The sequence below is a fragment of the Sphaeramia orbicularis genome, chromosome 8 (assembly GCF_902148855.1).
Source record: "Sphaeramia orbicularis chromosome 8, fSphaOr1.1, whole genome shotgun sequence".
Taxonomy (NCBI): Eukaryota; Metazoa; Chordata; class Actinopteri; order Kurtiformes; family Apogonidae; genus Sphaeramia; species Sphaeramia orbicularis.
In genome coordinates, this window is record NC_043964.1 from 37,289,121 (window position 1) to 37,316,852 (window position 27,732).

The window sequence follows — 27,732 nt, forward strand, 5'->3', positions numbered from 1 at the left end:
TGATGACTGCCTTGCACACCCTTGGCATTCTCTTGATGAGCATCAAGAGGTAGTCACCTGAAATGGTTTTCACTTCATAGCTGTGCCTTGTCAGGGTTACTTAGTGGAATTTCTTGCCTTATTGATGGGGTTGGGACCATCAGTTGTGTTGTGCAGAAGTCAGGTTGATGCACAGCTGACAGCCCTATTGGACAACTGTTAGAATGCATATTATGGCGAGAACCAATCAGCTAAGTAAAGACAAACGAGTGGCCATCATTACTTTAAGAAATGAAGGTCAGGAAACCATTTCAGGTGACTACCTCTTGATGCTCAAGAGCGCGGGGTGGGTGAAGTCCATAACTAACGTAGCTAACGATGGTGTGAAACTTTACATACTTTCAACGTCAAACTCCCAGGTTCTATTCCTCTATTATACAGCGGATCTTACACAAAATTTTCCCAATTTCTAACCTGTATCCGCTGGACACACAAATGCTAGGCCCCAGGAATTTGTCATGTTAACCCCCCCCCCCGCTGCATGGGGATGTTCGCGAATTCTGAGCAAGGTTATAATAGTTTTGGATTTTTCTTTATAGTTTAGTTTTATTTCGTTTTGACTTTTTTTAATCTAATTCAGTTAGTTTAATTACTTTTTAGAGCAAGTTTGCTATTTTTTTTTAAGTTTTGTTGTTTTCTAAATGCTTAGTTTTAGTTTTATTTTTTTTTTTTATTTGTTTTTTTTTATCTTTTCTCTTCTTCTCCGTCGTATTCACATAAATCCCAGACAGGACTGTGCTGCTTTCTCCCAACTTTAGTCTCCATGTTTCCAGGTAGAGTGTGGACCAGAAGACGACTCTAAACCACAAGTGACGAGAAGTGACGGACCGTTAAATATCATATGGTGCTGCTAGCTAAAATTGCTTGAGGGAAATAAATCGATTTCATATCTATCCGACATTGACAAAGATGAAAACGACGGGAATTTTATCCAGAATTTTTATACGTTTTAGTTTTGTAAACACACAATACAGTTTCAGTTAGTTATCATTTATTTATTTTTAATTATAGCTTTTATTTATTTCAGTTAATGAAAATGTTTTTACAGTTCTAGTTTTTGTCATTTCGTTAGTTTTCGTTAACGATAATAACCTTGATTCTGAGACTGCCGACAGTTCGGTTCAGGTGAACATTAGTGCCAGTAATGTAGGATATAGGTGTAAGAAAACTGTCACAACCTGCCTGTTATTTACATTGGTTGGTTTTACCCCTGAGGATGAAATTCATCGAGCAGAAGTAGGGACGTAAAAACCAGAGGGGGCGTTGATCCGCCCATCCCCCCCAACAAATGTTCACGTTTACTCCCCTTATCAGCACCCCAGCCTCAGCATAAAGTGTTTTTCTGTTTTTGCGTGTTTGCGTTCTTCACATACGCTACATGTAGTCATTCAGTACACCTCCATATTATATAACCCTAACTGATAGGGCTGTGTATTGGCAATAATCTGGCGATACGATACAAATCACAATACTAGGATCACGATAGGATATATCACGATATATCATGATACTGTTAAAAAGGCAATTTTCTGTTTGCTTCTTTTTTTTTTTAATGATTATTTCCTTGAAGAATTGAATTCCACCAGAAATCTGCACAAATACTAAATACATTTTTATGTGATCCCAACAGGATCTAATGCTATATCACAACATTTTCCTTTGTTAAAACTTAAATTATGTTTTACAGACATTACAGTTTAAGATCCTGTTCAAATGTTCATATTCTGTTAGTTCATAACTAACATCGGAACAGTATTTTTGTGCAATCGCAGCAACAGAACTAACATAAAAGAGTGTTAAATAGTAATAAATAAAATCGAATGAATGAATGAATGAATGAATACATTTATTTTTGGTTTTACATCAATCAGTGTACTCAGTACATCAATTGTAATAAACATAAAAACCAAAAAAGGAATAGGCTTATTTTTTTTGCCTATCCTTTTCAACTAATACACTGCTTACATCAACTTAAATGTGTACAGCAACAAGCATTTACACCATAATAATAACAGATAAAGAAATTTTAAAAAGTCAACAACAAAAACACATCTACCATCTCAATTCAATATTTCTGAATAATTTAAACGTAAAGTACTCTTTTTTTTTTTTTTTTTTTTTACTAAGTGAAATGTTTTGGTACAAACAAGTACACCCTTACACCCCTAGTACAGACTAATATACACACATTTCCATCTTATGCACATGAATATTCTGACATCAGCCTTACCCCATATTTGACACGCTAAAGAACCGCATGAATATTTACTTTTCTAGTCTTGAATTATTGTTTGTTCCAGGGGAAACTCACTGCGTCTTTTCCTACAGACTGAAAAAAAAGAAGCTGTTGTTAATCAATAGCAAAAAAGAAGCTTCTACAGGATGTAGAACAGACATTGATCCATTAAAATGTTTATTTGTGAAATTGTGAGACGGTTGAAACCAGATTAGCATCCACGTCTAATGGGTGATTATTCCAACATTAGTCTTGCACAAACTTCCTCCTGTCTGGCGTCTGATTTCACTGTGGCGGTGGGGAACATGTTTACTGTCGTACTGGATCTGTGTTCATCTGGATCTTTGCTCGGGTACTTTCTGGGCTTATGTTGTGTGTCTTTGTTTCTTTTAGATTGAGGCTTGGACAGATCTTTGTTACTGGGAAATAACCAGTAATATTGTGTAATATTGTCAGAAACTGTAGCTGTTAGACAAATATATTATGCACAAGGACTTTTAAGAATAATCCTCATCAAATGTAGCTGCTTATTACGTCGTTAATTACCTAATTCTGCAACAAGTCTGTGTATATTCCACATATAAGTCATACACCATGTGGACAAAAGTATTGGGACACGTTGAATACAGGTGTGTATTTTCTAACAGGGGTCTGGGATGCAAAACAGTAATGACAAATGTTATAATATAGGTTTATATTGTTGTAAATATCATTGCATTGGTTAGTTTGGTTTGAATACTTATCTTTGCTTCCAAAATGCCTATTTTTTTAATCCATGACTGTGATTTTAAATGTTCTACCTCTAAATTTCTAAAATATTTTTCATGCTCTGACTGTAAATAATGTTTTTTTTTCTACCATAACTATCCATCTACTTTCTTCACATCTTAAGAAGAAAAATCTCCCATGAAACATTAAATATTGATGTTCATAAACTATATGGACAAAAATATTGGGACACATCATGGCTACAGTTTGTAAGATTTCCTGTTCATGCTGATTTGAGGTATTAACAGCAATATTAGTAATCAATATATTTGTAATATTTGTCATTATTATTTTGGTTTAGTTTATAAACGATATTAATAATCAGTATATTGGTCGTATTTGTCATTATTGTTTTGGTTTAGTTTATAAACATCAATATTAATAATCAATATATTTGTCGTATTTGTCATTATTGTTTTGGTTTAGCTTATAAACAATATTAATAATCAATATATTGGTCGTATTTGTCATTATTATTTTGGTTTAGTTTATAAACATCAATATTAATAATCAATATATTTGTCATATCTGTCATTATTATTTTGGTTTAGTTTATAAACATCGATATTAATAATCAATATATTTGTCGTATTTGTCATTATTTTGGTTTAGTTTATAAACATCAATATTAATAATCAATATATTGGTCATATTTGTCATTATTGTTTTGGTTTAGTTTATAAACATCAATATTAATAATCAATATATTTGGCGTATTTGTAATTATTATTTTGGTTTAGCTTATAAACAGTATTAATAATCAACATATTGGTTGTGTTTGTCATTATTATTTTGGTTTAGTTTATAAACATCAATATTAATAATCAATATATTTGTTGTATTTGTCATTATTATTTTGGTTTAGTTTATAAACACCAATATTAATAATCAATATATTGGTCATATTTGTCATTATTGTTTTGCTTTAGTTTATAAACATCAATATTAATGATCAATATATTTGTCATTTTGGTTTAGTTTATAAACATCAATATTAATAATCAATATATTTGTCATTTTGGTTTAGTTTATAAACATCAATATTAATAATCAATATATTGGTCGTATTTGTCATTATTATTTTTGGTTTAGTTTATAAACATCAATATTAATAATCAATATATTTGTCATTTTGGTTTAGTTTATAAACATCAATATTAATAATCAATATATTGGTTGTATTTGTCATTATTATTTTTGGTTTAGTTTATAAACATCAATATTAATAATCAATATATTGGTCGTATTTGTCATTATTATTTTGGTTTAGTTTATAAACATCAATATTTATAATCAATATATTGGTTGTATTTTTCATTATTATTTCGGTTTAGTTTATAAACATCAATATTAATAATCAATATGTTGGTTGTATTTTTCATTATTATTTCGGTTTAGTTTATAAACAATATTAATATTCAATATATTGGTCGTATTTGTCATTATTATTTTTGGTTCAGTTTATAAACATCAATATTAATAATCAATATATTTGTCATTTTGGTTTAGTTTATAAACATCAATATTAATAATCAATATATTTGTCATATTTGTCATTATTATTTTGGTTTAGTTTATAAACAATATTAATAATCAATATATTGGTCGTATTTGTCATTATTGTTTTGTAGCTCAGAAAAGAAACACCTGAATTCAACATGTCCCAATACTTTTGTCCCTATAGTGCATGACTTGGGGCTCATTATGTGTTTGTGTTAGAGCAGCCTTGATGATGCAACATGAACAGTGTTTTACCACAAACTGGAACCATCATTGTTCTTATTTCTGTCCTTTGTTTTGCTGTGAGTGTATTGGATCTCCAGTGTAATGTGTTGCCTCAGATTACATCTTGTGTTTTGGCCTTAACTTCCTCTTGTACGTGGTTCGAGCATGTGTCCATGCTGGTGATCCTCCTCAACTGCGTCACCCTGGGGATGTTCCAGCCCTGCGAAGACGTCACCTGTCAGTCTGAGTGGTGCCGCATCCTGCAGGTTAGTCACCCCCACACCTGTGGACCCACACCATAGAATATCTAATATTATGTTAAAGCTTCAAGGTAGAAGATTACAGTATTATACTCTTATGCTTATTTTAACAAAGACCTAAAAAAACAACAACAAACAAGAGCATCTGCTGATAGAAAATGTTTAACCAGTTTCCAATCAATTATCTTATCAATAAATATGAATAATTCAGGTAAAATGTCAGTCTTTCTTTCTTTCTTTCTTTCTTTCTTTCTTTCTTTCCGTCAGTCTGTCTGTCTTTCTTTCTGTTTTTCTTTTTCTTTCTTGCTTTCTGTCTGTCTGATTTTCTCTTTCTTTCTTTCTTTCTTTCTTTCTTTCTTTCTTTCTTTCTTTCTTTCTTTCTTTCTTTCTTTCTTTCTTTCTTTCTTTCTTTCTGTCTGTCTGTCTGTCTGTCTTTCTTTCTGTCAGTCTGTCTGTCTTTCTTTGTTTTTCTTTTTCTTTCTTGCTTTCTGTCTGTCTGATTTTCTCTTTCTTTCTTTCTTTCTTTCTTTCTTTCTTTCTTTCTTTCTTTCTTTCTTTCTTTCTGTCTTTCTTTCTTTCTTTCTTTCTGTCAGTCTGTCTGTCTTTCTTTGTTTTTCTCTTTCTTTCTTTCTTTCTGTCTGTCTGTCTGTCTGTCTGTCTGTCTGTCTTTCTTTCTTTCTTTCTTTCTTTCTTTCTTTCTTTCTTTCTGTCTGTCAGTCTGTCTGTCAGTCTTTCTTTCTGTTTTTCTTTTTCTTTCTTGCTTTCTGTCTGTCTGATTTTCTCTTTCTTTCTGTCTGTCTTTCTTTCTTTCTTTCTGTCAGTCTGTCTGTCTTTCTTTGTTTTTCTTTTTCTTTCTTGCTTTCTGTCTGTCTGATTTTCTCTTTCTTTCTTTCTTTCTTTCTTTCTTTCTTTCTTTCTTTCTTTCTGTCTGTCTGTCTGTCTGTCTGTCTTTCTTTCTTTCTTTCTTTCTTTCTTTCTTTCTTTCTTTCTTTCTGTCTGTCAGTCTTTCTTTCTGTTTTTCTTTTTCTTTCTTGCTTTCTGTCTGTCTGATTTTCTCTTTCTTTCTTTCTTTCTTTCTTTCTTTCTGTCTGTCTGTCTGTCTTTCTTTCTTTCTGTCAGTCTGTCTGTCTTTCTTTGTTTTTCTTTTTCTTTCTTGCTTTCTGTCTGTCTGATTTTCTCTTTCTTTCTTTCTTTCTTTCTTTCTTTCTTTCTTTCTTTCTTTCTTTCTTTCTTTCTTTCTTTCTGTCTGTCTGTCTGTCTGTCTGTCTGTCTGTCTGTCTTTCTTTCTTTCTGTCTTTCTTTTTGTCTTTTTTTCCTGTCTGTCTTTCTCTCTCTCTCTTTCTTTGTCTTTCTTCCTTTTTTCTTTTTCTCTCTCGTTCTTTCTTTCTTTCTTTTTGTCTTTTTTTCTGTCTGTCTCTTTCTTTGTCTTTCTTTCTTTCTTTCTTTCTTTCTTTCTTTCTTTCTTTCTTTCTTTCTTTCAGTCTTTGTCTTTTTTTCTGTCTGTCTTTCTCTCTCCCTTTCTTTGTCTTTCTTCTTTCTTTCTTTCTTTCTTTCTTTCTTTCTTTCTTTCTTTCTTTCTTTCTTTCTTTCTTTCTTTCTTTTTGTCTTTTTTTCTGTCTTTCTCTCTCTCTCCCTTTCTTTGTCTTTCTTTCTTTCTTTCTTTCTTTCTTTCTTTCTTTCTTTCTCTGATCAGATAGAATTATGTTTGAATTTACTCAGAGCTATCATAAACATCTCCATTATCTCTAAATTAAATACAGGAAAACAACTTTTCACTGAAACAATAATAATAATAAAGTGATAATCACTTCAGAATAATTAAATATACAGAAGTCTTTACAGAAATTGCTGTAGTTTTTTAAGGGTTCGGAACCAGTTGTTTGTTAATGTTTTTAACTCCATTTCATCTCCATCCTGTTGACTGGCTCTATTTTCTCCATCCCTGATAACAGTCCTTTACATTGATCTCTATGTAGACGAAGCACAGACTGATTAATAAACGTACAATACCATTTGGACACTGAGTCGTGTTATTTTTTGAAAATTAACCATAAATTATCTGTTTGTTTCTTTTTGCTTTTCATGAATGGTACAAAAGCAGTGTCATTACAGCCTATAATAAAAGACTAATAACTGATGGTTAGTTTTATGTCTGGGATTGATTGACATCTATTTAAGGCTTATGTGCAACAACTAGAAGAGCAACAAGTTGAACTGTAAGCGATAAGCCCACACTACTAGTTATTTATACTCATTATTTTCCATCGTCTTTCACAGTGAGTCACACTGTCAAGAGGTTTTCACACTCATCTGCCGAAGGTGGAAAGTTTATCTTTGCTCACCTGAAGTTTGAGCTTAAGACGTGTACATCTCATATTTATATTTCGGAGCTTAGTGTGCAGCCTTTCCAGCAGGGGTGTCAAACTAATTTTAGCTCAAGGGCCACATTCACCCCAATATGATCTCAAGTAAAATAGTGTAAAACAGTGAAGAAAGTACAATTTAAGTAAAAATTACGTTATGAAAGTGTTTACATCTACAAAGTTTCTTTAAAAATGTGAATAACATGAACAACCTGAAATGTCTTAAAAAATAATTGTAGTTTTAACAATATTCTGCCTCAGTTTAACATTGATAAATGTTTATTCCAACTTACAGATCACAGTGGATCTATACATACACAAAAGATTATTGTAAAATTATTGTACTAATTGTACTAATAACAATTGTACTAATAACAATAACTGTACTATTGTACTAAAGATTATTGTACTAATTTTTCTTTAGAAATTTGTTCAGGTTATTCATATTTTTCTTTTCAATCATGTGGGCCAGTAAAATGATGATAATGATAATAATGATAATGATAATGATAACCTATAAGTGATATCGAAAATGGACAAAAATTTGATGAACATGAACAGAAAGAAAAGAAATAAACAACAAAATAAATAATGATATAAACAAAATGTTCCCAAAAATTAACAAAAATTTAAGAAACAACAAAATATTAAAACTGCATTTGGTTCTCTTGAGACATTTCAGGTTGTTCATAATCGTTCAGGTTATACATAATTTATTGTTAAAGGTATAGTTTGTAAATAGAAACATTTTCATGTAATTTGACTTTTTTGCACTATAACAAAGACAAACACTTGGAAATGTCATTATTTATAGGTTACTATGATAGGATTTTTCTGGTCTGACCCACTTTAGATCATATTGGTCTATATGTGGAACCTGAACTAAAATTTTTTTTTTTTTTTTTTTCTCACAATATTTTCATTGGTATTCAAGTTTTATAATGAAAGGTAAACAAAGTAAATAACACTGGGTTACAAAAAAACATGTTTTTTGCAAGTTTTCTAGGTTTTTTCAACTGAATTAGGACCATTTTGCACCGCTAAATCCAAAAATGACATCTGTTTTCCTCAATCAGGTCAGGTTTTTTTGCTAATTTGATTTTGAAAAATTTGATCTTCTCACAAAATATAATAATTAATACCAAAATAAGATTGGTATGCAGACTTTATGAAACTTGTGACTTGATTCCTGTTAGGTACAATGGTGTATTCACCACAGATGTAGCAGAATACATCAGGCTTATTTTTGCCGAAGCCGTTTCATTCACCTGAAATATTAAAAAAAAACATCAATCATAAATTGGCAAAAGTAAAATCTTCAGAACTTGTTTATTGCAAGAAATATGAAAGAATTTTGTGTCATATGATGTGAAAATGCCCATAAATGTAAGCCAATATGTAGCATAGTTCAGAAAATTGACCTGATTGAGCAAAATTAATGTGATTTTTGGATTCAGCACACCAAAATTATCCTAAATCAGCTCAAAAAACTCAATAAATTTGTCGTTGACCAGAGTAATTCATGCATGAAAGGGTTAAAAATCATAAAAAATGTGAACTTTGACCGACCTTCCTGAAAATATAATGACATCTATTCTGGCTCAGTGGCAATCTATAAACCCAATTTGGTACGAATTGATGAATTTAATAGTCTTGCTGCTAAATTGTTAACGAAAAAACAAAGAAACCAAACCAAAAACAATACCCCTTGCCTCCCGTTCAGGGGGCGGGGTAATTAACTAGTCAGCGCTGAGTGTTTTTATGACGTCTTACATGATTGGAGATGAACTTTAAATGCCAGTAATTAAAACTTAATTTATTCGGTCTCACTTGTGTCATTTGTTTCCGTATGCTCTTACTGTTATGTAGAGTTGTTTCTTGGCGCTCAGAAATCTCCTCATTATAATCAAACACAAATCTTTGCAGTGGTAGACGTCTAATTAAATGAGACACAGCCATAAGCACACTAAGCCACAGCTATTCCCTGTTGGGACCAAATTAACTAATAGATACACTTTCTGTTTCTGTCTAAATATGAGGAAACTGAACAAGGATCTGACCGATTTCGTCGATAAAAAGTCAGTTCTCGGTCCTTGTTGTTGGCGTTCAACATTTTGTGTGTTGTGTTTGTTTGCAGGTTTTGGATGACTGTATCTTTGCTTTCTTCGCTGTGGAAATGATCATCAAGATGGTCGCCCTGGGAATTTTTGGTCCCAATTGTTACCTCGGCGACAAATGGAATCAGCTTGACTTTGTCATCGTCATGGCGGGGTAGGTATCACACACACAAACAGAAATTGCTCACTTTTCTTCACACTGATTATAGTTGTCTTATAGTTGACCATTACATTCAGACGTAGCAGGTGGATTCAGAGTAGGGTGGTGTCTCAAACATACACATCTGGCCACAGGAGGCACAAATGTGTCTGCTCACAGTTTGCACATGACAAAGATGTATTATGCAGGTGGATGTATTTGTGCCCATGGGTGGGTTTGGGGATCTGGTTGTGTGTTTGTCCTCACAGTGTCCTGTCAAATCCAAAATAGAAGTGCCCTTTACACAGATGTGCTGTGTTTTCTCCCTGGTGTCGCTGTACTTTGTCCCTCCACGGGTTCATCCCCATGAAACACAAACCAAACTAAAGCATTTTGGGCCAGAAGTGTGTGTTTGGATCAGAGGGGTTAGTGGTGGGTGGGGGAGGGTTGGAGAAGGAGGTGCATCCATCTGTCCGTCTGTCCATCCATCCATCCATCCATCCATTAGTCTGTCCGTCCATCCATCCATCCATCCATCCATCCATCCATCCATTAGTCCATTCGTCCGTCCATCCATCCATCCATCCATCCATTAGTCCGTCCATCCATCCATCCATCCATCCATCCATCCATCCATCCATCCATTTACCCGTCTGTCCACCCATCCATTAGTCCGTCCATTCGTCCATCCATCCATCCATCCATCCATCAATCCATTTACCTGTCCGTCCATCCATCCATCCATCCATCCATCCATCCATCCATTAGTCCGTCCGTCCATCCGTCCATCCATCCATCCATCCATCCATTAGTCCATCCATCCATTAGTCCATCCATTCGTCCATCCATCCATCCATCCATTAGTCCATCTGTTCATCCATCCATCCATCCATCCATTTACCTGTCCGTTCATCCATCCATCCATCCATTTACCTGTCCGTCCATCCATCCATTTACCCATCTGTCCATCCATCCATCCATCCATTAGTCCATCCGTTTGTTCATCCATCCATCCATTAGTCCGTCCATTCGTCCATCCATCCATCCATTAGTCTGTCCGTCCATCCATCCATCCATCCATCCATCCATCCATCCATCCATCCATTTACCTGTCCGTCTGTCCATCCATCCATCCATCCATCCATTAGTCCATCTGTTCATCCATCCATCCATCCATCCATCCATCCATCCATTAGTCCGTCCGTTCCTCCGTCAATCCATCCATTAGTCTGTCCATTCGTCCATCTGTCCATCCATCCATCCATCCATTAGTCCATCCATCCATCCATCCATCCATCCATCCATTAGTCTGTCCGTCCATCCATCCATCCATCCATCCATCCATCCATTAGTCCATTCGTCCGTCCATCCATCCATCCATCCATCCATTAGTCCGTCCATCCATCCATCCATCCATCCATCCATCCATTTACCCGTCTGTCCACCCATCCATTAGTCCGTCCATTTGTCCATCCATCCATCCATCCATCCATCCTACCATCCATCCATCCATCCATCCATCCATCCATCAATCCATTTACCTGTCCGTCCATCCATCCATCCATTAGTCCGTCCGTTCATCCGTCCATCCATCCATCCATCCATCCATTAGTCCATCCATCCATTAGTCCATCCATTCGTCCATCCATCCATCCATCCATTAGTCCATCTGTTCATCCATCCATCCATCCATCCATCCATCCATCCATTTACCTGTCCGTTCATCCATCCATCCATCCATCCATTTACCTGTCCGTCCATCCATCCATCCATTTACCCATCTGTCCATCCATCCATCCATCCATTAGTCCATCCGTTTGTTCATCCATCCATCCATTAGTCCGTCCATTCGTCCATCCATCCATCCATTAGTCTGTCCGTCCATCCATCCATCCATCCATCCATCCATCCATCCATCCATCCATCCATTTACCTGTCCGTCTGTCCATCCATCCATCCATCCATCCATTAGTCCATCTGTTCATCCATCCATCCATCCATCCATCCATTTACCTGTCTGTCCATAAATCCATGCATCTGTCTGTCCATCCATCCATCCATCCATCCATCCATCCATCCATCCATCCATCCACTCTCATTCTATTAGTCACTACTTACAGTATGTGAGCATAGATAGGATGGATAGAACAGGAACACAGTTAAGTTAATTGGGAGCTTCACCTTCATTTATCTGCCTCTCCCCTCTGCAGACCACAGTTGACAACTGGGAAACAAAAAAGTCAAGTCAAAGTCAGCTTTTATTGCCAGTTTTGATATATGTGTAGTGCAACAAGGAACAAAAAAAAGTAAAATAAATAAATAAATAAAAAATAGAACATAATTCTAAACATAGAGCATAAGTATCAATGACAAAGGGCTGAGGAAACAAATAAGACCCAGAAAAGTGTGTTTTTTTTTGGTTTTTTTTTACATTAAATAATAGCTTTGAAGGGGAAAAGCATAATTTATGGAATGCTTTTTTTTTTTTTTTTTTTTTTTTTGCAGTGGACAGTTTATTTATTTATTTATTTATGTTTTTTTTTTTTTTTTAAGTACAGCTGTGAACCTTGTCAGGGAACAAAAATGCATTACAAAAATGTAAGGCACATGACAAGTCAAATAATTAAATAGTCTTTACAGTGATGTCAACTTTGCATAATGTAAAAACACACTAATTAAGACTAGCCAGAGCTGACTGTATAATAATAATGTGAATGTTAAAATGTGCCAAGGGTTTATGTGTAACTGATCAACGGTAAGCTGAATAATTGGACGGTGTTAGTAGTCTACCTTCTTAACCACAACCACAGCAGACCTGTCCGTCAGCGAGAACAGAAGCTCTGAAAGTCCAACTCAGCAGCCCAGCTGGGTGTCGATCACACCCGTTAGTCGAAGCCCACACGACAGACATCAAAGCGTCCTGTCAGCCCTAAAACTTAACTGGTATCTTAGAGAAAGGCAAAGGTAATTGGAGTAAATCCTTCCTCTGTAGTCGAGTGCTGATGCAGTGTGATATATGAAGCCAGACATCCTTTCAACCTCTCCTGTGCACCAAGGGCCAATCCAATCTGACCCCACACATGGAGCATATGTAACATAGAGCCAGTGGGTCCTCCCTTTAACTACTGATGGTCACATCTATAATGTGTGGGTGCTGCTGTATAGACCCCACAGAGGAAAAGAGCAGGTGGCTCAGTGGAATTCAAAGTCATGTGTAAGTATGTAGGTAGATGCAATAATACTGGGGTTCTCAGTTTCATTGTTGTTGTTGCTTTGTATTAGAGCTGAAACGATTAATCGATTCAATTAAAAAAAATATATATATATTTTTTCTGAATCAAAGCTTTGTTTTCTTAACTCATAAAGACCCAGTGCTACTTTTTTGGCAGTTCCCACATTATTTTATTTTTTTCTCTCTTTAACCTTTCTTTAGTGATTTATCACCATTTATTATAGTATTATCCTCAGTATTTTGCATTTTTCACTGTAAATCATGTATTTTCTTATATTTAATATCATATATTCATGAAAACTCACAGTAAATTCAAAGGATATTGAATCAAAACAGAGAAAACTGAAGAAAAAGTGACTTTTTCAGCAAATATATCATTAACTGAGCGTAAAACAAGTGTCTCCATCCACTGTCATTGATCCAACTCCATGGGTTTTACTGGTGAATCAGTGCTGTAGAAGATGACAGTGTTTCCACCTCACTACGGCACCAAATGGGTCATATCTGATGACCATGAAAAGATGACAAACTGCATTTTACACCAATTATCTCAACATATTTATAGGTTTAGTGGATCAGAAATTATTAAACATTTTAGATCAGTAGATGGTTTTGGTCACCAGTGGATGTTTGGGTCTTTATAGGTTAATTTAGCTTCCGCTAAACATTGGTTCCACCGCTGTTGTTTCACACGGATGCTTATTGTAACGCACATCAACACAAACAACATGGAGACAAGGATAAAAAGGCAGAAAATGTCTATATTCTCACTTTTCTTCACTGTAACCATCGCTTACTCCTTTAAACGTTCAAGCTTTAACACAAACATAAAGAAATATTCGTTGGTAGTACACGCTCGCAGATATCTGCATGTATTCGCGTATTCGGACCTCACTCAATGCGGACCCAAATCGGATGTGACAAAGCACAGCATGGGTAGAAAAAAGAGAGATGAATGAAAATGCCTCTGTAAACCATCATTTGGAATCAATTGGAAAAACAAACACTGGATTCTCCACTTCTGGTTCAGCTTCATTGCAGTTTGACAGTGGAGACACGATAGAATAGAGGAATGGGTGAGAGAAATGGAACTAAACAACAATAACTTTGATCAATATTTAGCTCCAGCCTGTGAAAATGACCCTAATGTTAACACAAATGTTAATAATGCAATGTTAGAGTCCGGCCGGCTCTGGGTCTAGGCGACACAAGCAGCTGCTGGAGGGGGTACCAAATTACAGCCAAAAAATATAATAAAATTAAAGTAAATAAATAGATAAATAAAAATATCTGTATAATGACACCCTTTACACTTCCTTGTCATGTTTTATCTTAAATAAATCATAACACTGGGTTACAAAAAAATGTTTTTTGCAAGTTGTCTAGGTTTTTTCAACTGAATTAGGACCATTTTGCACCGCTAAATCCAAAAATGACATCTGTTTTTCTCAATCAGGTCAGGTTTTTTTGCTAATTTGATTTTGAAAAATTTGATCTTCTCACAAAATTGATTACATTTTTGTGACTTTATCAGTTGATTTTTTTTATATAGTTCTCACCCAAAATAGGTTTTAAGAGAAAAAAAAACATTTTCTAACAGGATGTATTTATTAAACTTCAGAGAACTCTTCTTGCCTTTGGTCCACTGACGCAGATACTCGGTGCATGACTTGCATACCATGTGTGGCGCCCAAACTTTTTCTTGGTCACCAAGTTTAATACCAAAATAAGATTGGTAAGCACACTTTATGAAACTTGTGATTTGATTCCTGTTAGGTACAATGGTGTATTCACCGCAGATGTAGCAGAATACTTCAGGCTTATTTTTGCAAGATCTTCTAGTCGAAGCCATTTCATTCACCTGTAATATTAAAAAAAACATTAATCATAAATTGGCAAAAGTAAAATCTTCTGAATCTGCAAGAAATATGAAAGAATTTTGTATCATGTGATGTGAAAATGGCCATAAATGTAAGCAAAAATGTTAAAAAGCCAATATGTAGCATAGTTCAAAGAGTTGACCTGATTGAGCAAAATTAATGTGATTTTTGGATTCAGCACACCAAAATTATCCTAAATCAGCTCAAAAAACTTAAACAATAAATTTGTTGTTGACCAGTGTAATCAAACCTCAATATGACAAATCTTTCTTACACTTATCTCACTTGAATTCTGTCACTCACATTTATTTCTTATTCACTATTAAAGACATGACGCCAACTCACAGGATCTATTAAACATGCTAAGTATCTAAAAAGTTTAAATTATTTGTCGCTGTATATTTATTTTTCTTAGACTTATTTCTCTTATGGTTCATTTACAGTCATTCTTCATCACTGTATGTACTGTTTTAGATAAATCTCAGATTCCTTTATACATCTATTGCACAAATTAATACCAGTATTAATTCACAGTTTCAAACATTTTACATATTGCAAATCAACATATCAGTGAGTCTATATTTTGAAGCTTTTCATAAGTCAGGCCAAGGGTTTTCAAGTGCAAGCAACAGATATGGAATGATTAGTATTGTTGTATAGCACTTTCTCACTCTGTTACTCACTTGGCCAGGCCCTGAAGCAAATTCGTAGTAATGTGAACCCTGTTTACTTACATGTCAATAAACATAATTCTGATTCTGATTTTCTCAACTGTGTCCTCAGGGTGATGGAGTATTCTCTGGATGGCCATAACGCCAGTCTGTCTGCCATCCGTACTGTTCGAGTGCTCAGACCACTGCGGGCGATCAATAGAGTACCAAGTAAGTCCATACTTGAACCTTTGCTATTTCGGGTAAAGTCCTGTCTTTTTTATCTGAATAAATAGTAGGGTCAGTGTATCTTTTGGTGACTGGATTTTTTTTTTTTTTTCAGAAACAAAAGAAAAACTAGTGGTTAACTGATTTTCGTTTTAAAATAGAGGAATTAAAATTGAATTTCAAAGTGTTTTTCTTTATCAGTGTCAAAACAGATAAACCAAATTTTATGGATTGATTTTCATTATCTCTTTCTAATAACAAAAAAGAAAGTTATTACCTGACAGAAATGGAAAAACGGACCAAAAAAATGCTGTTTTTTTTTTTCATTTTCTGAGACCGGATGTTGTCATTTTCAAGGAAAGGCGTTTTTCTTTTTCAGTGTCAAAACAGATAAACCAAATAAAAAAAAACAAAAAAAACAATTGATTTTCATTTTCTCTTCCGATCCTAATGCCTAGGTCACAAAGATGCTTACAAACAATGGGTTTGTACGAATTTTCCATTTCGTACCAAATCTGGAGTTTGTTGATATTCGTGGAGGGAGCACGTCTACGATGTCTAGATTTTGTATGAACTGGAAGATTCGTACAAACCCATTATTTGTAAGAATCTTTGTGACCTAGGCATTAGGATAGGAAGAGAAAATGAAAATCAATTGTTTTATTTAAATTAGTTTATCTGTTTTGACACTGAAAAAGAAAAATGTCTTCAAATTCAATTGTCTATTTTAAAATTAAAATCAATTAACCACTAGTTTTTCCTTTGTTTCCGAAAAGAAAATCAAATTTCCAAAAGATACACTGACCTAATAGGATCATATTAGACGTACATCGTAATATCAGCCAGTGTTGTATTGTTTCATCAAGTTTATCAGAGAGAGCAGAGTGAAAGACAACTATGCATTTTATGACTATTATTTTATCGTCCACTTCATGACAGATTGACCAGTGACTAAAAGCTCAGTGTGTGCTTTAATCTTCTCTACGCAGAAGATCTACTGTGTATGTGTTGAGTGAAAACTTGCAGATAGTTTGTCATTTTCCTAAAAGCTCTGTGACAGAGGTGGCCATGAATCTACAGCTAAAGGGGATCGCTAGACAATGGTGTCATAACAGCGTACAACATTATTAACCAGCATACATTAGGCACGCCGCCAAGTTGTTTTTCAGGCTCAGGCTGCTGGTATCGTTATCCATTTTGTTCTATAGGTGCCTCTTTGAACACGCTAGTGGAGCGATTTTTTTGTTTGTTTTTTTTTGTTCTGCTTTCAGATTATACAGCTTTTTGGGTAAACTGATTTATTTTATAGTAAAACTAACTGAAATATTGCAAACTCTCGCGACTATTATCTTGCAAGGGGCACAAAAATATACTGTCAGGGTTACAAATGTTATAGCAAGGCGGAAGGGTATGAGTGTGTGTTCAGTGTGTGTATGTGTGTGTGTGTGTGCATTTGACTGATGACCGTACCGTCCCTGCATAACCCAGTCATTACCATGTGACAGAGGTTGTCCAAAGATTTTCCCATGTAAATAATGACGATGCACATTTGCAGGAGAGTGTGTGTTTCATTTTGTTTGTGTGTCTGCTTCGGGCTTTGCAGATAGTCCAAAAACAATCATAAAGCGTGGCAGGTTGTCTGTTTCTCTCAAGCTATCGCCGCAAACAGTCTCACACACTGTGACAAGTTCACATTTGTTGTCCTACCTCTGTGAGGACTGAAAATGTGACTAATATAATTATGATTAGTAATCCCTGGATGAGGTGAGGTAAAGGTTTCTGCGACAAGTTTTGCGACATAACAAAATACATGAAAGCTGAAAATTCAAGGTCAGTGCAGATATTGACAGTCGCAAACAAACCCTGAAGGCCCCTTACTCATATTCCCACTAGTACACAACAAAAGTCACTGAGAGGATGCTCAACACCAGCTGTGTCGCTCTATCTTTTCCTTGTTTTTGTTTCTTAACTCTTTATAGGGCATTCAATGAAATACTCTGAAATACCAAATTTCAACCTTAGTGTGTTATCAGACATTGTCATCTTGCTCCTCATCGGTTGCTGTGACAACAGTCTCCCTTCTCTTGAATGTTTGTGTTCGTTATTTAAGAGCAGATCCAGCTATTCACTGCTGAAATGTCATATTTATTTCCTTTCTAATATCAATATTGATTTTGTGTTGCATGGCTGTGGTAGTCAAATAATCAGGTTATCAAAATTGTACTTTGGTTTCACTAAATGAATCTGAATCAATCAACTAATACTGAATCGAATCGAAATCAAATCGAATCGTGATTAATTGATTCAGAAACTTATGAATCCAAATCAAATCGATTAAGGAAATTGGCCATGATACCCAGCCCTAGTCATCAAGCTCCTCGTCGGTTGGCATGACAACAGTCTCCCTCCTCTTGCCATAAAACATCCAAGCAGCACTTGCTAAAAAGTAAACACATACAATAAAACAACTGTTTTAAAAAATCACTCATATTTTTGTGTAAGATCTCTTTGAATCACTGTATAGTTATAAAAACCAACATGCTTCTTGATCTCACTGAGGCACAGGATTTGCCCATATTCAATGTTTGCGGAAATTACCAAAAATAGTCACTTGCCCAATAAAGGGATAAAGGATACTGTAACTGTGAAGGACACAAGTAACATTGGCTTGCTAACTGGTAACACTCCTAGCTTATACTGTATACTCTTCATACTTAGTGTATGGACACACACACACACACACACACACACACACACACTGCTGTCATGCTGATCAACCTAAGCAGAGAGTGTGATTAGGTTATTACATCTGATAGGATTGAGTTTGCTCTCTTCTAATGAAAGAGGGATGGACTGGAGCATAAACATAAGGTCTTAAACTGACAAAAATCGCTCATATTCACTATTTAAAGCTTCAAAATTTCTATAAAATCTCCCTGAATCACTGTATAATGATATAAAAACCAACGTGCTTCTTGACCTCACCGAGGCACAGGATTGGCCCCATATTTAATGTTTGCGGAAATTACCAAAACTTGTCGGATAAAGGGTTAAATCTGAAATGAGATCATAGATGAAGTGTTTGATCAACCATACTAAAGTTTTCCCTATTTAATGTCTCTGTTTTTAGAACCATTATGCTATTACTTGGTCTTTCTGTATGTCTCTGTTCCTAAGTAGCTATGAAAAAACCATTATTACCCAGACGTTTAATGTGTTTTTGTGATGTAGCCTGGGTACGGTGAAGAGAACAGTTTATTTTATGTTTGCACGACCAGTGCTTGATGGTGGCTTCTGTTAATCCTCTGCCAACTGTCTGGCTCACTGCATGTGTACATGAAACACCCGTGTTGCATACCTTTATCCCTTTCTTCTACAGACATAAACATATGCATGTAGTAGATGTAAATGTGAAATTTTCAAAGAGCCTTATCTGGAGGAGTGGGGTTTTATATGTTTTAAAGTGGATATTTGTACTGTTTGTACTTTCAAATATAAAAAGATAATGTAAGAGTATAATTAGAATTATGAGAATAAAGAACTGAAGTTGTGCCAAAGACACTTATGTACTGGGTTGTAGAGAAATGAACTGAACATATTTATGTGACCACTAGAGGGAGTAGTGAGTCACTTTGCCAGTCTCCCTTAACCCATAAAGACCCAGTGCTACTTTTGTGTCAGTTCGTAAATGAATTTTTCTCTCGATTCAACCTTTCTTAAGTGATTTATCACCATTTATTATCATATTATCCTCATTTTTGCATTTTTCACTGTTAATCATGTATTTTCTTATATTTAATTTCCTATATTTGGTTTAGATATTCATGAAAACTCACAGTAAATTCAATGTTATTATATTAAAACAGAGAAAATGGAAGAAAAAGTGCGTTTTTCATCAACGATATCAATAAATGATTGCAAAAACAAGTATTTACATCATTTGTCATTGATCCAACTCCTTGGGTTTTAGTGGTGAATCAATGTTGTAGAAGATGACAGTGTTTCCATGGTAACTATGGAGCCTCTGTAGGTCCAAATGGGTCATATCTGATGACCATGAAAAGATGACAAACTGTATTTTACACCAGCTATTTACATGTATTGATAGGATCAGTGGATCAACAGGTATTAAAAATTTTATATCAGTAGATGCTATTGGTTGCCAGTGGTTGTTTGGATGTTTATGGATTAACTAGTGCCATGGGGTCTTTGAGAACCACTAAGAAATTACTTTTAGAGTTTTAAAAAAGTGACAAAGTGATAAAAGCTAGAAGCACTGTTGTTTTCACCACTGGACACAGCTCTAAATGAAAAAAATTGAGTTTTATGATGAAATCACAGCATTTCTTCTATATGTGTGAGTTTGATTATGAGGCTTATGAATTATTATTATTATTATTATTATTATTATTATTATGAGACGTTATTATCTTTGCAAAGTTGACCATTTGTTGATCCATGGTTCAAAATAAACTGTGACAGTTCTGACCTCGTTTGGACAATTCCCAACAGGTTTACAACTTTATTGCAGCTATTGACAACACAAACCGTACAGAAAACAATGATTTATAGTTTTACTGTGGTGGTTTTCTAGCCTGGCCAGACATCCGGTTTTCTCAGTGTATTCAATTTTGGTAAAACTGTCTGCAATTGGGAAAGTCGTTTTGAAATATCTTCAATCTATTTTATACTGGACCAATCACAAGTCTGGGGGGTGAGTGTTTCGCAATGCGCCATACACACTAACTTCTTTTTGTCATGAGTCAAAGTCAGTTCTAAGTCCACAAACCTCTTTACAACTGTTGTTGGTTGTTTATTTGATTCTGAAATAAAATAATACACCCTATGTTCTTAAGTTTCTCTGACAAAAGCATTAGTACTGCCTTCATATTAGGGCTGTAGCGATACACTAATCTCACGATACAATACACGATATTCAGCTCACAATATGATATACATCACAATATTCGGCCAAGGACACAATTCGATATGATTTAATACACTTTTAGAATTTTCTGAAAGATTTTAAAGGGACAGGGATTTTGGTGACATCTTGTGAGTGTTCCATTGACTTGGATTGAATTAATTGAACTGAAAACTGAAAGCATCGATCAATTACACAATGTCTCTGACTGGACAGAGAATCTACAGCTTGCAAATGCTGGACAAAATGAATCAAAGATGTGAGGAGAAGAAGTAGTTTGATTTATTGAAACAGTGCAAACTGTGATTTACAAGCCTTTGAAAAGTGCAGTATCACAAGTGAACAAAAGTGACACAGTGTTTCCTGTGGAATTGAACTGTTGGTGTGGCATATGTAATCTGGTGGGTGGGGGTACACGAGTGCGCTGCTTGGCCGGGGTGTGTGTGTGTGTCGGGGGGGGGGGGGGGGGGGGGCGTTGCATGTGTGCGGTTCAGTCTATGGGGCACAGGGTGATGCGGACCATGGCGCCTTTGGGAGTCAAAGTGAAACTTACCGCTCATTTATGTGGACATACATTCAACTAAAAAAACACATATAAAACAGAATTTTAAGTCAGTGCAAATTTGACCAGGAACCAAAGGTCCCTAATTGCTCAGTTGCGAACGGGAATCTTTCCCTTGGCCTTAGAAACTGGGAGATTCACCCAAACCCCAGAAGAAAACAGACTTTGTGGACTGTGTGATTTGGGGGAAGAGGAAAATGAATCCCATTTTCTTTTGTATTGTCCTCTATATGATGAACTGAGAGCCCCTTTGTTTGATGATATGTGTATCTGAAATCCTGATATATTCTGGAGCACTGATGATGACAAGATGAAATAGTTGTTTAGTTCTAATATATATAAGTTAGCATTATTTGTTTGTAAAGCCTGGAAAAAGCAGCAGATGTGTTTGTTTAAATAGGTCTGTATTTTGTTTTGTTCATATCTATTGTGCCTATTGTCTGGTGTTTGATTTTTGGGGTGTATTTTTGGTGCCTTTTAAGTTCATGTAAGGGCTGGGCATGTTCTTTATGCAAGACACAATAATAAAAACATTCATACATTCATATGCGCTAATGTGATGGTGATTTTTTTTTTTTTTGTACTGAAATGTATGGTGTGGCAGCAATGATTTTGCTGTGGCGCTGCGTCATTTTCCTTCTTTTTAAAACCGAAGTGCTCCCACACATCTGCTTTTCAGTATGAAGGTGCTGGATTTAATGACCCTTTGCACGTTACGTCACGCTCTGTTCGCGCCACAAACAAGCGCCATGACGGACGGCGGAAGTGCTGGACTGCACACCGGACAGCAAACCGGCTAGTATAGAATTTGATCTGAACGTTCTCGTAGGGCTGCTCGTTTATAGAAAAAAACAATAATCACGATTATTTTAGCAATAATTGAAATCACAATTATTAAAAATGATTATTTGTTAACCTTAACGTTGATTTTTTTTTTTCCTTGCAAAACAAAGTAAAATATACTCTTTAAACATAAATAAAGCTTTTAAACACTAAAACAAAGTATGTTCACTTTTGTACGAAACAAAAAAAATCTTTGACAGCAAATAAGTATACTGTAAATTCAAGTCTGTTTCCTTTTGTAAACAAATAGTGCACTGGAATTAAACTGCTATAGACTTGCCATAGAACTGTAGCAATAAAAAAAAAAAACCTTGCGTAAAGTGCAAATTATAAATTCAAGTATGTTCAATGTTGTAGCAGCTCGTGTAAAATGATGTCTTGAAGGCAAAACATAGCGTTTGTCCAGTGTTTTCACCATTTGTCTGAAGCCTGAGTTGTCACTGGTGTTAATGGCGCACATACCTTTAACCAGGTAATGGGCAATGGATTCTGTTAACTTTTCTCTCCGATGTTGATGAGTAGGAAGTTGCAGCGTAAAGAGATTCGGAGATTGAAGATTGCATTGCGGACCAAGTTGTAGACGGAGTTGTTTTTTTTTTTTTGTGTGTGTGTGTTTTGGTTTTTCATAAGATTATCATAAAGGTGGCAGTGGTTAAACTTTAGATGGTTACAAAGGTTTGTTGTGTTAGCGGTCGGTGCGGACACAACTACAAAACACTTTTTGCACGAGATGTGTTTTTGCTCTTTGTCTTCTTCATCAAACCCAAAGTGATTCCATACAATTGAATTGGACTTGCCTTTTTTGTTTACCAAGCACTTCTGCTGTGATTCTCCTGCCATTTTTCAAGACCGCTAGGTACAACTGTCCTGGTGGGATGGACCTGCCGGCTAGCTGGCAGCTGGAGCTTAGAGGGGGGCAGGGTGGAGCAGCTCATGGTAGCTTGCGTGCATGTGAATTAAAACAACTCAAAATTAATAATTGCTTTTTCTCGATTACATAATTTTTATAATCGTTGAGTGTAATAATCGGAATCTTAATTTAATTTCAATTAATTGCACAGCCCTACGTTCTCGTTTTTGTTTGTTTTTTAACCCTGCTTTACACATACAGTGGTCGCACACAACAGTTCCATCCATGGTTTCAGCTGGGTTCCAGACAGAGCCTGGATCTACAGATAGAGCAGGCTCTGTTTGTGTCCATAGCATATTAGCTCCACCAAATGCTAGCTAGGTGGTAGACTGGGCTAACTACTAAGAGCCACTCTGTTCCAGTGGCTGTCATAAGTAGTCTTCAATATTAGCTCTGTTGTTGTAGTGGCTGCCTTTTTTACCAGCTACACTATGTTCTATGAAATACTGTTACTGTCCTTATGCTGTTCCATATGTTCTAGTGGTGGAAATGTACATATGACTGTGTGTAGACAGTAGAAAGGCAGACACTTCAACAACAGAGCTAATACTGTAGGCTACTTATGACAACCACTAACATTATTACATAATGTTAGTTCATTAGAGCTGCTTTTGGTTCCAGTCTATTTGAGTTTTGATGGCATGCTGGGGAAACGTGTTAAAAACATACACAGCTAGCTAGCTAGCATTAGCTGTATCTTTCCTTTACCATTACGAGATACATTCCTCCATCGTGAGTGCAGTACAGTGACTTGGTAATCTAACCTGAGACTAAGAACTGGTATCATCCAGACTTTTGTATACTTTTAGATCAGCACCTGTGTATGGGGACACTCCATTTAGAACACAATGGTACAGATTGTGTGCTTTAAACTCCAGTAGACTGGAGGATTTTGCTAGATCCTTAAACACATCAAGAGGGAGAGAGTATGGGTCGGTAGCTAGCCTTGCTATCGCTAGCGATCTTTGTGCCATCTAGTAAGGTGAGTCACTTCACAGGACAACTCCAAAACTTTATTTTCAGAGCTGGTAGCCATAATCCGTCACTCATTCGTTTGTTTGTTGTGTTGCTTTTGCCGTCCACCATGGCGCTGCACCCCTAGTCACGTGATAACTGTGACGTCGGCGCAAAGGGTCAATATTCGCCGCCATTCGCCTGAATTTGTTAGCTCTGACTGCGTAAACAGGACGAGAAAGACATCGGCGTCTGTATAAAGAGAGTATCTAGACAGGTAATTCGCTAGAAATGCTCTACAGTGACGCTAGCGGCTGGCTGACCTAATGGCGCTTCCTGCAAAACATGGATATATATCGCAGAACCACTAAAATCACTCAGCCTTACTTCATATTTGGATTCAAGCCCCGCAAGTCCAGATGGATTTCTCATTGAGAGAAACGGATGTCTGGCCAAGCTAGCTGTGGTCTGTCTAAAAACAGAGCTGAGCTAACAGAGCTCTAATGTAAACTATCAGCCGATGCAGAAGGTGAAGATTATAAGACACAGTGTTATTTTGATCTTCTATGAGTTAGGGTTAAAAACCTCATGATACCATAATACAAATGTGCGTAAACAATGAGCTTTATACTTTATTCAGTCAGTGATACAGTTTGTGGATACATAGGGTTGATTCGTAGGTGGATTTGGTTGCCATTGTGTTCTGGTATGTGAATCGCCCCAGGAATTTGAAATATCTATTAACTACATAACCTCTTTATCACAAAATACCCCAATAAATATATAAAAAGAGCTAATATATTTTTTTTATCATACTCGCTGCATACTGTATGTTCTGTAATAATGTCACTTTGGAAAAAAGTATCTGCCAAATGCATAAATGTGAGTGTAATTACTATTAAGTCTACCTGTCCAGGATTAGACAGTGTAACTGTCTGAGAGACAGTGTGGTCATTAGAGAGTACAGTGTTATATATTAACAGAGTATTACGTGTTAAATTCATGACTTTATTTTGTGTAAAAATGACTTGTAGTTTGTGCTTTAAAAATGAGATATTGCCTCATGTACCTTTTAAAAAAGAATTTCCATTTTATTTAAGAGTTTGTTAGGTAAAGGTCATAAAAGGGTCATGACAAGAGGATTCTGGGAAGAGCGCGCGAAGAGATGCAGAGCAGTTACGGAGTCTTTGTTTGAAGAAAAAAGGGGACTCTGCGTTCGGTTTATGGTGCTAACGTTGTCACTGTGTTTTTAGGATTTTTACGTTGGAGTTTGTCTGGTGTCGAGTTAAAATAAATCTTGATAAGAACATCAGTATGAAACGTGGCTGATTATTAAACCAATGCTACAGACAGTAAAGTGACAGTGAAAGGTAAAATATTTTTGATTATCTTAAAGGTTAAGATTATTACCCTTATGGCCTCCTTATGGATAAAGTTGCATTTGTTTCATGATAATATGAGAATAAATCAGTTTTGCTGAAATTCAGGCCTCAGGAAACCATTAATTCCAGTGCTTTGTTTTTTTTTTTCTCTATAGATAGCTCCTTTCCATTCCAATTGCTCTAATAGAGTCTGCTATTTGCGCGTCATTTGATTGAATTAGTTTAATCAGACCTACCTTATAGGAGCACATTGCAGCTCTGAATATGAACAGTGTCAGTGCAATTTTCAATCTCTTGATATTTTCCACCCTCCTCTGTAATGCTCTTAGCAATGAAATACACCATATTGCCCAATCTCGCATCCAAAATGGTGCTTGAAGAAATTATTAGCATTCTCTTTAGGGGACATTCAGTGCTGTGAACTGTTTGTGTTTGCACTGGGCCTTTTATTGCCCCACTATAATGGCAATCTGTTTACTCAGTTTGTGCATGTGTGCGCTTTTATTCGCTTTATGCACATGAACTGTTATTCATGTGTTGTTTTTTGTCTCCAGTGTATTGCTGTCAACCTCAGAGATGCACATGGAATATAAAATATGATAGCATTTTACCCTTTGCACACTACTCTCTATTGGTCTATAGTGTTTTTTTTATCAGCAAACAAGAACAGTGTGTTGACATAAAGTTCATGTTTGTATTGTTAAAAGTTGGAGATTTCATTCAGAACATAAAACACAGTGACCTTTGACTGACCACCAGAAAACAATACTATATCCAACTATAAAAACACACACTTTGTAGCATAAGTGACCTTAGATCTGCAGATGAACTGTGAACAGTCACTGGAGTGAATGGTTGAATGGCAGGATTGAATGATGATAAATTAAAGTATGCTCAAATTCATTGTGAAGACTGAAGACTAAATCCGTCTCAGGAGATTTTCCTGCTGTGCCTTTGTGTAAAAATAATATGTCATGGACAGCAGCCTTCTGGCTAATACAGGATAAACGACAGCAGCAGAATCCACTACATTAGCAGACAGTGTCTATATTTATATTGTCTCCACAGGTCTTCTGAGTTAATTGTATTGTTTCCTCTGTCAGTCGTTCTTTGGCAATAACAAAAATTCTAACAATTTGTAGCATACAGGTACAGGGTGACACAAAAAAACGGGAACTTTTTAACAATCCAATAAAACCAAGAGTAATGGAAGAAAAATATTTTATTCATGGTAATTGAAACCTTAAAACATGCCATTTAAGAAACAATGATGGAATTTTCATTTTTTAAAAATTACTTCCTGTAGATGGTGTCCTCCTGTACGAATGCATTCTTGAAATCTGCTGTTGAGATTCCTCATTGACCGCTGCAACATTTCAGCTGGGATACTGCGAATTTCATCCTGAATTCTCTGTTTTAACTCTTCGAGAGTTCTTGGTCGAGTCATGTACACTTTACTCTTGAGATAGCCCCACAAGAAAAAATCACAAATGGACAAATCTGGCGATCTAGGGGGCCAGGGAACGTTACCGAATCTTGAGATCACACGGTTACCGAACAATTCTCGCACAGCCGCCAATGGTTACTAAAATGGGGGTGTGTTTACTTGCTCAAGGTCACTGTCTCGCAATGATGCCACTTGCTCATGTCTGCCAATACGCACTTCAAAAATTCCCGTTTTTTTGGGTCACCCTATACATCTCAAAAAATTAGAATATCATGAAAAAGTTCAACATTTTTTGTCACTCATTTCAGAAAGTCAAACCCATATATTATATAGACTCATTAGACACAGAGTGACATATTTCAGCCTTGTTTCTTGAAATTTTGATGATTATGTTTTACAGATAATGAAAACCCAAAATTCAGTGTCTCAGAAAATTAAAATATTGCATAAAATCATTTTAAAAAAAGGATATTTTAAACAGAAATGTCAGGCTTCTGAAAAGTATGATCATTTCTATGTACTCAAGACTTGATTGGTTCTACTTTTACATGAATTACTGCATCAAAGCATCATGTCATGGAGGTGATCAGCCTGTGGTACTGCTCAGGTGGAATGGAAGCCCAGGTTGGTTTGATAACGGCCTTCAGGTCATCTGCATTGTTGGCTCTGGTCGGATTTGGTCTCCCATGGCATCTGCTGGTGTTGGTCCACTGTGTTTTCTGAAGTCCACAGTCAACACACCCATCAACCAGGACATTTTAGAACACTTCCTGCTTCCTTCTGCTGACAAACTTTATAGAGATACTGATTTCATTTTCCTGCAGGACTTGGCACCTGCCCACACTGCCAAAGGTACCAAAAGCTGGTTCAATGACCATGGTGTTACTGTGCTTGATTGGCCAGAAAACTCGGCTGACCTGAACCCCATAAAAAATCTATGGGGTATTGTCAAGAGGAAGATGAAAGACACCAGATCCAACAAATGCAGATGACCTGAAGGACACTATCAAAACAACCTGGGCTTCCATTCCACCTGAGCAGTACCACAAGCTGATCACCTCCATGACATCACA

General features: G+C 35.9%; 1 protein-coding gene across 1 annotated transcript in view; it reads left to right on the plus strand.

Moving 5' to 3' along the window:
- cacna1ha (calcium channel, voltage-dependent, T type, alpha 1H subunit a) overlaps positions 1-27,732 on the plus strand; it is a 351,881-nt gene that overhangs the window by 179,336 nt on the left and 144,813 nt on the right. Inside the window, exons 2-4 of the mRNA XM_030141355.1 lie at positions 4,923-5,034; positions 9,529-9,662; positions 15,543-15,640. Coding sequence (XP_029997215.1) covers positions 4,923-5,034; positions 9,529-9,662; positions 15,543-15,640 — 344 coding nt within the window. The remainder of the gene's footprint in view (positions 1-4,922; positions 5,035-9,528; positions 9,663-15,542; positions 15,641-27,732) is intronic.